This window comes from Schistocerca americana, chromosome X (assembly GCF_021461395.2).
Source record: "Schistocerca americana isolate TAMUIC-IGC-003095 chromosome X, iqSchAmer2.1, whole genome shotgun sequence".
Taxonomy (NCBI): Eukaryota; Metazoa; Arthropoda; class Insecta; order Orthoptera; family Acrididae; genus Schistocerca; species Schistocerca americana.
In genome coordinates, this window is record NC_060130.1 from 864,307,954 (window position 1) to 864,321,182 (window position 13,229).

General features: G+C 42.3%; 1 protein-coding gene across 4 annotated transcripts in view; it reads left to right on the forward strand.

Moving 5' to 3' along the window:
* The window catches only part of LOC124554933 (nuclear pore complex protein Nup98-Nup96-like), a 236,048-nt gene that overhangs the window by 74,189 nt on the left and 148,630 nt on the right, over window positions 1-13,229 (forward strand). For all 4 annotated transcript variants that reach the window (XM_047128630.1, XM_047128629.1, XM_047128631.1 and 1 more), the window contains one exon: window positions 12,653-12,906. In XM_047128630.1, the coding sequence (XP_046984586.1) occupies window positions 12,653-12,906 (254 nt within the window). The remainder of the gene's footprint in view (window positions 1-12,652; window positions 12,907-13,229) is intronic.

Sequence of the window (13,229 nt, forward strand, 5' to 3'; positions counted from 1 at the left end):
TTCTGTGGTAATGAAGAGAAACAATGATTTACATTTAGCATATTTTGCCACAAGAACTTGTTGAGAGAGAGTATTTTATTGCATTTCCATTTCTATGGTTACTATGGCGGAGTGCTCTTCAGACTTAATTGGTGCATTGTAAATTAGAACTGCCTACTGTGTAGACCAGATGCACTCAGCATGTCATGCACTAGAGTTTGGTGCTTGGATGTACACAGCAAACAAAACAAATCCTTTATGTACTGATAATTACTATCATCTTTGTCAATGGTGGGGAGAAGTGTTGGAGGCTGTAGTAGTGGTAGTGACTCTGTGAAGTATACCAGTATTACAATTATGTATTTAAAGAGAATGAACATACATAGTCCAATTTAGCATGCTGTGCTGTTCTATGGAAGTTAATGGTGTGGTGTTGGTATTCCCACAGCTCATATGTGCATTTTACCCACATTGTGGAGAAACAGTATCTCACTCTCTCTCTCTCTCTCTCTCTCTCTCTCTCTCTCTCTCTCTCTCTCTCTCTCTCGTGTGTACTAATTGAACTTTGAAAATGTTAGTAAGCTGTAGAACTAGGTTCTCCTCTGGTCATAGGTCCCTGTTCATCACTCAACTTTTAAACTGTACGGCAAATTGTTGCCTGCACTTGTTCCACTTTTTCAGTTTCACTAAGGTCTTTCCAGGACCGTATTTAGATCTAAAAAGTTTCTTTAGCTGCATTCGCTACGAGGCAATGTGTGATCAAAAGTGTACCAAACTTTCAGTATTCCACAATGATATTTTTGTCTCCAATCTTTCATGCTAACTATTGAAGCACCATAACTATGATCAGAGAGAGAGTGAAAATGGGTTAGTTTTGTTTCAAGATTTAGGGTCCAAAAGAAGAGTGGCAAGATTCGTGACTGGTGCATTTAGCCATCGTGAGAGTGTGAATTGTACCCTCCGCCACACACTGCTTGGTGGCTAGCGGAGTATATATGTAGATGTAGAATCTTCTTAAGATTGCTCGAGAAAGTATATGTAGTGTAAAGTATTTTCAATCGCTTATTCAAATAATAAATTTATTAGTAAACAAAGACAAGAAATAATGGTGCTTGAGTAAAAAAATAGAATTACTTTTTAGAGAGTTGCAGTATATAATACATAACACCGTGATATTTAGCACATCACTTTGTTTCCATGTTACGACTATATTGATTTCTGTGTGCCTGGTTAATGTAAACCTTCCATTATAAATTTTTCATTTCTATGACTCTCGAATTACGTGGAATTTATCCTTTTCATGCTAAACATTCTCCACCTAACAAGACTGTGCCTTTAATTCCTGAAGCTCGCAGGATGCTCATATCTTTCGTGAAAAAGTACTTGGCCAACACAGGGCATTGGCCCGTGCAGCAATATTCCCTTTCTGTGCTGCAGACCCATCCTTCTAATATTCTTTTTGCCCCTCAGTCTTTCCATTGGGTGGTCTTCTTGGTGTCAACCATGCTTTGATTTGGTTTGTGGTTGTTAATGGTTAAGTTTGACCTAACACTTGTTTCCCAGATTTTTTGCAGAAATGTGAACCAAACGGGGAAGGTCGCTCAAAGTGGTGTGCATTCTACCTTTTGTGCCTCCCTGTTTTTGCACTCTTCCTCTCTGGCAAAAGTAATACACCCAAAGCACAATATCGTAGCCATCCCATTCTAGGGTGGGTTGTCAAGTACCTGCATAGTGGTAATCCCTGATCATGCAGGGATCACACTGTTTGTGCCTGCACTGGAGTCTAACCATGTATGCCAAGGAGTGTGTGTCCATCGTGGCTGGGGCATGGGGATTCCAGTTGCTGGGAGGGCCCTAGTTATGGCTGGGTGGCACCAAAGTGGATGACTTGCAAATGAAGCAGCTCAAACTTTCTTCCCCTGGTGGCCATATGGCCCCAGCAGTCTCTCTGAAGGAAAGGATTACTACATTGCACAGATATATGATTCCACAATGTTTGTTTCTCTGGCTACTTCATGGGAGGAATATAGGGCTAAGAAATGAGGGGAGAAATACTCCCCACAATACTTAGTTTGCTCTGGGATTGATAGAGATTCCTCTTTCTCCATGAAGCCAGTATTCTTTGTTTAAAACCTTCAGGGCAGGTTTGAGGAAGTAGCACCAGTTGTGAAAATGAAAAGGAGTTCATTTCCAATTAAAACTGTATTCCCTGCGTATTTGTGGATGCTGCATGCCTGTGACAAGCTGTGTGATATTCTTGTAACTATCACCCCCAGAACAGTCTCAGTATGATAGAGGGTACCATCTTCCACCATGATCTTTTACAGACCAATGATGATTTACGCACCAGTTGAAGCAAGGAGGTGTGTGTATGTCCATCGTGTCCAGTGGGGACCAAAGGAAAATAGGGTTGATGCTGAGACCACCTCTTTGGCCTTCAGAGGTGACTTATTGTCTGATAAGGTCAAAGTGAAGGGGTATCAGTGGATGTGAAGCCCTGTGTTGCCACTCCTATGCAGTGCTTCAGATGTGAGAGATTTTGGCACGTCTTCACATTGTACAGCCAACACCATATGTAGGGATTGTGGATGTCTAGTTGCAAAGGAGTGATCATTGTGCCCCACTCCCAGTCTGTGTCAACTGTGGAGAGCACCGTCACTGTTAACCCGACTGCACCATCTTAAAAAGAGGAAAGAAAAGTCAAGAATACAAGACTCTTGACAAACTTATGTATGAGGAGGCAAGAAGTAGTAGGATCATCATCCGGTATGTGTGATGGTTTGCTATGGCTATGTCATCACCCTCTCTAGTGACAGTGCTCTCATCCTTTCATCCTTTGTGGCTTCTATGTTGTGTCCTCGTGGAAACCTATGAGGAGCTCTCCCCATTCAGTATTCACAAGGCATTAGAGGATATTGTTGGGTACCTAACAGATGTGAAACAACTTCATAATGGAGCATTTCCACTCAGAACTGTTAATTCAAACCAAACATCTAAGGCTCTGTATGTAAGGTCTTAGGTGACTACCCCTTTGAGGCTGAGTTGCATAATGCTCCTAACTTTTACAAAGGCTTGGTTACCTGCTCCAATATAATGGAGGTGGACCTTGTGGAGTTACATGAAGAATGAAAACATTTGGATGTCACAGGAGTGCAGAACTGTACGGGAAGAGTCTGTCCATGGGGGGAGGGGGAGGGGGGGGGGGGGGGGGAAGACTTGAGTACACACAATATGCTGTCGGGCTTGGCTGTCACTTGCTCCAGGGGTCGAATTATCGAGTGACCCATCCATACTGAGAACGAGAACATCTGCCTTTTGAACTTCGGGCAGATGACACCCTTTTCCACAGCAAGAGGGGTCTTCTTCAGCCATTGACATTTGTTTTTGCCCCCCTCCCCCCCCCCCCCCCCCCTGCTATTGCAGACACAGTTCAGTGGGAAGTGGCTACAGATATTTACATTCGAGTGATCACTTCCCAGTGTGGATCCGTCTGCCGACTTGGATGGTGGTTGACAGGAGACCACAAAGATGGATGATTTAAAGGGCAAACTGGTTGCTGAGCAGTCGATACGCTATTTTTGAACAAAAGGATTGTGCACGGGAGACGGTGGCCGGGCTGCCACAGAATCTATCCCCCAGTCTAACAACCACCTCATATGATGACCTGTACCTTGGTGGAATGAGGACTGTCAGTTGGCAATCGGAGCCAGACGAACATCTCAATGGAACTTCAAATGCCATCCAACTACATAAAACCTTCGCGCTTTCAGATCTGCAAGAGTACATGCAAGGCAAGTGATAAAATAATCGAAAAAGGATTCCTTGAAGGAATTCACAACTTAAATTAATCGGTCCACTTCCACTGCACAAGTTTGGGAATCAATAAGGCGGATTTCAGTTGAGGGAAGTACACTTCACCTTATGACCTCTTCAGAAATGGGACTCAGGTTTTAGCTGAGCGTCTTTTTAGTCACTGCGTCATCTAGACAAGCTTCTGCATTTCAGCTTTTCTGTAGAACTGCAGAGATGAGGAAGCTCCTTTTCTTATCACATAATGAGGAAATCTACAACCTTCCATTCCCCATGTGGTAACTGGAATCAGCTCTGTCTATGGCCAGAGACACTGCTCCAGGACCTGGTGAGATTCATTATGCCATGCTCTGTCATCTCTGCCCTGAAGCAAAAGGACAGCTTCTCTCTTGTTTCAATCAAATCTAGTTTGATGGGCAGTACCCTATGATTTGGAAGGGGGCAATATTAATTCTGTTATGGAAAAGGGGCAAGTTCTGTAGAACCCCTAACAGTTACCGGAGTGTAGGCCTTACCTGTTCTATGGGTAAGAGCTTTGAACACATGGTAAGCTACTGCGTCATCTGGCTTCTTGAATCCTGATGTCACCTGAGTCATTCCCAATGCAGATTTCAGGTGCTGCCGTTCCACCCTTGACAACTTAAGTCTACTGGAAATGGTGATATAGAAGTAGTCCTTGTGCCAAAACCATTTGGTCTGTTTGTTTTTTTGACATTGAAGAAGCATATGACACTGCTTGGAAGTACAACATTCCTCGCCAACTTCGCAAATGGGGACTACGTGGACATCAGCTACTTCCTATCCCATCCTTCCTTGAGGACTGGCACTTTTGCTATCGCATTGGTCATACTTTGATTCCTATGTTCAAGGGAATGAGGTACTCCCAAGGCAGTGTACTCAGTGACACATTGTTTGCCATTGCTATCAATGGCATTTTCTTCCATTCAGGAGCCCTGTCAAATGCTCTTTGTTTGTGGATGACATTGCAATCTTCTGTCCTTCCTCCAATCTTACAATGACGATGAGGCGGCAATAGGTGACCATCAAGAGGCTGGAAACCTGGGCCAAAATAACTGGTTCTCAGTGTTCACCAGAGAAGGCAACATTTCGGTTTTAACCATGCTCATCGAAGTTTGACCAACCAGTGCTCACAATGGGGGACACTATTTTACATTTTCATGACACTGTGCACTGTTTGGGTTTATTATTCGTCAAAATTAACTTGGCACCCACACCTGAAAGACCTATAAACAAAGGACTTCCAGTCATTGACTATTTTGAAATGGGTTAGTGGAAAAGCATAGGGAGCTGGCAGGTTCTGCCTCCTGCAGTTTTATAAGGCATTTGTTCGATCACACTTAGATTAAGGCAACATGGTCTGTGGATCAGCCCTTATTTCCTACTGCAAGATGTTAGATTCTGTCCACCGTGAGGACATTCAGATATTGACTGGAGCCTTTCTGACCAGCCCAGTTCAGATTCTGTGTGCATAGTCCAGTGAACCACCAATCTGGATGTGGCGACGTATCATTTTAGATGACAGGCACTAAAAATCGCAATGTCACCTCAGTCATTGGCATTTAGTGCAGTAGTCCAATCCAAGTTTGAACGGCTGTTCAGGAATCAGGCCCCCCCCCCCCCCCCCTCCCCAAGGGGCAAAGCCACTTGGGATACGTGTTGCTGACTGTCCCAAGGATCTGGATCTATCAGACCTCGGAATACACAGCCAGGAATGGAACGTGTTGCTGCCTTGATGTCTTCAGATGCCCAAAGTGATTTTAAGCTTGACGCAGTACAAGAAAACTTGTATTCCAGATTATATTTTTACAACTTTTTCTTCCATTTTAAGTACAGACCATAGTTTTATCACTGTGTATACAGATGGAGCAAAGCAAGAGAATGTCCTCAGTTGTTCCTCTGTTTTCCTTGATACAATTTTCAAAGTGCATCTTCAGGAACAACGTACAAATTATGATACAGAGTGACATGGCATTATGATGGCATTGGAGAGGATTCACAGACATCACCGTACAAGGTTTTTTGTCTGTTCAGACTCACTCAGTGCACTGCAGGCACTACACTAAATGTGTCCCGTAGACCATTTGATTCAGCTCATCCATGATTCCTTACAGTGGTTCAAACACCATGGCAAGGTGATCCTTCACTGGGTACCTGGCTACATCGGGATATGGGGAAACGACATGGCCAACAAACAGGCCAAGGAAGCGTGCTGTGATGGTGTTGTCTGGCAGTGTCCCATCCCATTGCATGTTGTCATCTCATATTCTGACAGACGCATCGTGCATCAGTCATAGACTGAATGGTTGAAGGTGACATAAAACAAACTGTGCTTGCTCAAATTGACCACACAGGCATGGCGGACTTCATGTCAGCCACACAGCTGGAAGGTGGCTCTTCTTACCAGGCTGAGTATTGGACATAGCCCCTGTGGTGTGCCACTTTCAGTTCAGCATATTTTGAAAACATGTCTCCTATATACTGATATTAGGGCAGTCCCAAGTCTCAATGGAGATCTGCCCACCAGCCTTGTTGATACTGATTCCAGTGTTAGAAGAGTGGTGGCATTTTGTGAACTGTCATGCCTCATCCCTAAATTGTTGGGAAAGGGAGGCAGACTTTAATGCATTACACACTGCTCCGCATGTGCGGACAGCCTTCATTCCCTATCATGAGACTGGCACGATGACTTTCCATTAGGGCACAGATGACAATGGTATCCTAAAATAATAATAATAATAATAATAATCATCATGAACACCCTAAGTGACACCTCATTGCGCTTCATGGCTGGGTTTGCCCCCTAATAAAATGGTAAAAACCATAATGCAGGAAACAGTATGTTAATACATTGGACCACATACCCCCTCCTTTGCAGTTTAGGTAAAGGTATGTCTCGCTTCTAGACACCAGACCTGACAGGTGCTCCTTGTGTCTCCCGGAATGGCATTGTCTACACTGACACAAATGTTGTTGCCAAACATTTTGAGATGTGTTAAATTCGAGCGTCTGCATCTGAGAATTATCAGCATGCGTTTCGTGTCCTTAAACAGTGGGTGGAGCAAATTCGGTTGCCTTTCACTACACATCACCTGCAGCCATATAATGCTCCATTTAGTGAGTGGGAATTCCTCAGTGCTCTAGCCTCTAATGGTTTGCCCTGTCACAGGTCCAGGGCCAGATCGAATCCAGAGCCAAATGCTCAAACACCAATCGGTGTATTGCCGACATCATGTCCTTGTCATTTTCACTGGTATCTGGAGTGAGGGTGAGCTCTTATTTCAGTGGGGAGAAAGCATGATTCTACCATTACTGAAACAAGGTAGACCTCGCTTCTCTTCGTCGGCTTTACACATCTCTGATTGCGTCCTACCTTGATTTTGGGAGTCTGGCACATGGCTTGGCATCACTTTAAGCATTGTGGTGTTAGACCTGATACACCATTGTGGGTTTTGGCTTGTGACAAATGCCCTGTGGCCTAGCAGCCCTGTGAACAGCCTGCTCGCGGAAGTTGAGGTCTCTCCAGTACAGATAAGCCACCAACTACTGCTGCTTAACAGCACTGTATATATATTGAGTGCACCCTTGAACATCTGTACTACTGCATTCTTTTTCATGGTAGGGAGATCCATCTCACAATAGCATCCCATTACTGGTGTCATGATTGCAGTTTGCATACGGGGAACTCCCAACTTCCATCTCTCATCTCTTGTTAGGGAGCAGTCACATATGCCCGCACCGCGTGTACGCTGTTGTCAGATGTCTTGACCTACACTTTGGACCAAAAGACTGTTGAATCCATGATTTTTTTTGTCACCCGTTTCTGGCTGTCCTTGGTGCATTAACGGGTTTGGAAGTGGTATACACTGACAGCTCTGTCAGTGGACAACAATTCTGCCCAAATACATGAAAGGTGCAGTGAACTACACTTCCTGCCGAATGGGTCCAGAGTATTAAATGAAGAATTGTTGGCCATCAAGTGACCCAATAGTCATGTTTGTTCCTGTACTGCTGAAATGTTGTTATTTGTTAGTGACACTAGGAGTAGTTCTTAGGCTGTTGACCGGTGCTACCCTCCACACCCGTTGTTAGTTACTATCCAGGATCTCCTTCCTGACCTCCAAGCTGAAAGCTTGGTCATATGTGTGAACACCAGGTCATGTTGGGACCCCAGGAAATGAATGTCCTGACAAGTTGGCAAAGTTGGCTACCAGGATATTGATCTTTGAGATGATATCAGAACCAGACCTTTGGTCAACTGTACACTGTCAGTTGTTGGTGACCTGGAACTTGGATTGATGTGCATTGGTTTCTCTGAACAAACTGTGAGCAGTGAAGGGGACTACAAGCATGTGCTGGTCTTCCCTTCATGCTTTTTGCAGGGAATTTTCTGTTCTTTCACCCTCACATTGGCTGCACTTGTCTGACCCATGGAAACATCCTATGACGTAAGGATCCACCTCACTGTTTGTGTTTTGTCCTACTAGACAGCCCAATTTGGCCATCTTATGATGAAACCTTCAACTTGCTGACTTACTGCCTCTGCCGCAGTACTGCATTCATCACAACAATAAAGCTGATGTAAACGTTACACTACGTATTGCAGGAATCTCATTGAATTTAATTTCATGTGGAGCAGAAGCCATGCTGTCCTGAGTACAGTGAAGTATAGTAATAAGGATACGTTTTATGCTGTGAATTACATGCACATCCGCTAAACGACAGTGCAGGAAAACAGCTTTATGAGCACATTTAACTTGGGCAGAACTGACCAGCCAGTTGGTCCAACTAACCTGCAGTGATGTGAACAGTTGCAGCTAAGACATAAAGAGACGAGCAAAGAAACAGTGAAGCTTCAACTGTCATTTAATTTTTAAGTAGAATGTGATAATATGTAACAAAACTCTGGCAATACACTTTTTACGGGACCAGATGGAAAATATAACATGCTGTCCGTAGCTAAAGTAGTATTGTAATTAAAAACAAGTTATGAAAATTCGTAACTTGAACACAGGATAATTTTTCTGCGTGAGCTGTGTGTGACAAAAAAGTGTATTGCAGATATTTCATTACACGGTTAAGTATTGAAGCCACTGACAGTGCCTGGTAATCTCTGAACTGTTCCTATACCTGAATCCGAGGAGTACGAGGGGGTACCCATAAAAAATGGAATTACTTTTTAAAAGCTATATACAGGGTGTATATAAACTCCGGGAACACTTTCAGTTATTTATTGCACAAGAACCAAACATTGTACAGATATCATTCAAATGTCATTTTGAAGAAAAACCCTGAAAGTTCTCTCTCTCTCTCTCTCTCTCTCTCTCTCTCTCTCTCTCTCTCTCTCTCCCCCCCCCCTCTCTCCCCCCCATCTCTCCCCCCCTCCCTCTTTTTTTTTTCCCAAGAATTCGATTACCGTAGTGACGTCTGCCGGGTCACTTACGGTGGTTTTTTTTTTTTTTTTTTTTTTTTTTTTTTTTTTTTTTTTTTTTTTTTTTTTTTACAAACTTTGAGTTTCTCTTCAAAATGCAATATGTATGACATCTGTGCAATGTTTAGTTCTTCTGCAGTAAATAATTGAAAGTGACAACCTGTATTTTCAAATTGTTTACAAAATAACATCTCCTTCAAAATACTCTCCATTACAACTAATACATTTGTCCCACCAGCGCTTCCATTGTTTGAAACATTTTTTGTAGTCTCCTTCAATGTTTTAAAATTGGTGTCGTTTTATGCCTCTTTTTATGTATGGAAAAAAGAAAAAGTTGCAAAGAGCAAGGTCAGGTGAGTAAGGTGCGTGGGGCAGGGGAACTATGCCAGTTGTAACCAAAAACTGTGTGACGGATAGCTGTGTGTGCAGATACATTGTCATGGTGGAAGAACCAGTCTCCTGTCTGCCACAAATCGGGTCTTTTCGTTTTACTTTACAGACACTGTTGCGCAACCTAATAACTCCCAAATAAAAGGTTTGATTGACAGTCTGATGGTCTGTGAGCACAAGCTCTCAAATGTTTTCAATATTTTCATTGATTCAGGCAGTCGATGGATGTCTAGATTGAGGTTTGTCATCAATCGACGTGTCGCCATTTTTAATTTGAACAAACCACTTCTGTACGTGAGTTTTTCCTCTAGTTTCATCTTGGTAGCCTGTTTTCAACATTAAAACAGTTTCAGCAGCATTTTTACCGAGTAGAAAACAACATTTCACAACTACATATTGTTCGCTTAAACTTGCAGTCATAAAAAACGAAACAAGAACAAAACAGCACTAGGAAAAACAATGGCTCAGATGAACAGAACAAGCCAGGTCACCGCAGGCAACAATGAACTGGCAATAAGTTGTGCTGTATGCACGTAGTGGCAGAACTGCCTACAGCACAAGCTCCACCCACGTCAATGTTATCCATGTTTTTTTACATTTCCGTACAGTAATTGGATTGTCACCATCTACGTTGATAATGAGTTGATCAACAGAATACAAAAAGCCACGTAAGCACCACATTTTCTCCTCTTCTTTTGTGGCGTGCTGTTCCCCATCTTTCCAGTGTTTGGCTGTGATTGTGACAAAACTTCGTGCATTCATGCTAGGATGTCTGGCAGGTTAAATGTCTCGTTATTTATTACAAAAAATCCCGTAACTTGGCTCCAGATGAATTCTATTGAGTTGAGACTGCAGTGGTATTGTAGCAACTGTAAAAATGCAGTATTTGTGTGGTATGATCTGTGCCATTAAAATTTTTTTCCATGGTTTTAAGACAGGTGTCAGACCACATTCATGGTATAAAATTTTACCACCACCGGTGTACGTGTGCTATGGTTGTTGACAAGTCATCGCATTTCTGTTTTTATACATCAGATTTAGTCATGTGATGAATGAACTACAGTGGATGGCAGCAAACTGGCTGATCTGGTTTTAACTTTTTCCCATGAAGGTGGTTTGTACTCTTCTCTGTGAGAAAGGGCAAATGGGCCTCATTGGCTGATTGAGGAATGGATGGGTCCCCGTTGCCTGCTCTGACCCAGGGGCCCCTGGCTGCCTTTGCTCAGGGATGTGGCCTGGCTCCTGTCCTTCCCACCCTCTTAATTCTTCTTATTGTTTTACATCTGTCATAAATTTACTGTCTCATAATCGTTGATCTCTTTCCTGAGATTGTCTGCATTGCTAGTTTTCTTGTGGTAATTGAGGGTGAAGAAACATTGGTCGGATGTGGAGGGTGGGTCTTCCATAACATCACACATCCCAGGAGCCTTCAGCCGCATTCTGGGTGCAGCAACTCCCCCATCTTTGCCTTCTTACCCCTTACTCACTTCTACTTGCTTCTTTCTCTTGGCTCTGGGTTACAATCTCATTCATCGGGATTTGTCTTCTGTGTCCTTACAGTCTGACGACTCCTCCCAGCTTGACACGTGTGGGATCGAGGGACTGATGACGGCGTAGTGTGGAATGTTCATTCAGTCAGTGCAGTCAATTAATAAAGATAATACAGTGACTGTGTGGAGATCACGATATGGTTGACAATTGGCTACTACCATTAGCCATTTCTGAACCGTTGCTTGCAAAGTTATTTTTATGAAACTACACTTACTTAAACGCACTTGCCTTTTTGTTGTTTTGAAATGTTCCCATTGATACATGTTTCCTTACTAACATTTCTAAGGCAAAGTAATTCATTGCAAGCTTGGTAAAATCCACAATGGAAATAATCATCTTTCTTTTGCTGACTATTTAAAGTTTTCGTTACTTGTCAAAGTTTTATTCATATGGCAAATGTGGTGGCACACTGCTAAGAAGCTGGACATACATTTGGGAGATACAGTGTTCATATACCCATCCAACCTGTTAGGTTTAAGTGTATTGTAGTCCCCTTAAGTAAGTTTAGGTGAATGTCAAGATGATTACTTTGAATAGAATGTGATCAATCTTTTTCCTCTTCCTTGATGAGTCAGTAATTGAGCTCATGTCTCATCAGCAGGATTTTAAACTACTATTTTTGTTTGTGTGTTCTAAACTGAAACAGCATACAGTCATTAGTGGGGTTTTCTAGTGGGATGTGTCTGATGCCAAAAACTTCTAGAATGAGCCTCATCTCTAGCTTGTGGGCAGTGGCTGGTAAGCCACCTCTTTGTTAGAAGGCACTTTCTCATGTCGCAACTGTTTAGTACCAAAGTCAGCACTCCAAAATGCAAGTTCTTTACTGGTTGCTGTGTGTAACTTTGGATCTGGACTAAGGGCCATATGTGTAACCAATTCACTCCCAAGCAAAGTTGGAGCAAGTTTTTATTGGTTATTAAAGAGGTCTTAGAGAATTCTAGAATTGAAGTAGAAAGATTAGAAATAAAGCTGTCCCCAGTTAGAAGGAACATTACTATTTGGTGTGGTAAGCCCTGGTTTTCCTCAGGACTTGGAGCTCACTTACCTAGTTAGTTATAAAATGACACGCAGTTAAACTTGGTGCTCTGACTTAACCCTGTTGTACTTAGTGTTAAAAGTAACAAAATATGCTTGAGGCCCTATGTAAAAGTTTGATATTATATTATTTCTTATGTACGTATGCTGACGTAATAGTACGCAGGATTATAAATGGCACTTCATATGACACAAATAGTGCATAGGTTGTGCATAAGGCCACATTATAAAATGTACAGCTGATTCTTCTTCTTCTTCTTCTTCTTCTTCTTCTTCTTGTTTTGTGAATTTCACAGAAAGGTATTATCTTTCTTGTAGACTGTACCATGAATTCCTTCTCGTTTAATTTCTTATTTAAATTACTTTTATGTTATTGTTCCCCATTCAGCAGAAACCGTCAAGTGTCCATTTCTTAGCAGGTTTTTCTGTCTGTTATAGTGCATATTAATCATAAGGAGGTAATAGTATATCCCAATGAGGAGCAGAAACCTCCTGCTGGACACGGTCTGAACTGTGCAGCAGAAGTAAGGCTGGAAAAGGTGTGGCCGTTTGATAGCTGTGTGTCTAAATACATAACTGATCCTCGGGCTCTTGAAGAAATTTGCTTCGTTGAAAAACTGAAAGAAACTAACCACAAATGTTCCACAAAGTTTATTAACTATATACCTGAAAGTGGAACATGGATATTTAAGGTATGTGACAAAATCAATTTCATTTGTTTTAGTAAAATGCATGGCATGGTATTACCACTCATTTCATGAGTGAATCTTGTAGCAGAGATCATACTTCAAATGTAATTTTATAGTAAGTACATTGTGTTTAATCTTAGGAAAATGGAAGTTTTGGAATGGAAACAGATAACCAAATGGCTGCAGCTGATAGATATGTGGCTCACTTACAAATGAAACATCACAGAAATTCACCATCTTTTTAGCAACAGTTCTTCAGGTTGAGTTCACTCTTGCTCGACTTCAGTAACATTCTCACTTTCAACATAGCACGGTTTACTACTCTG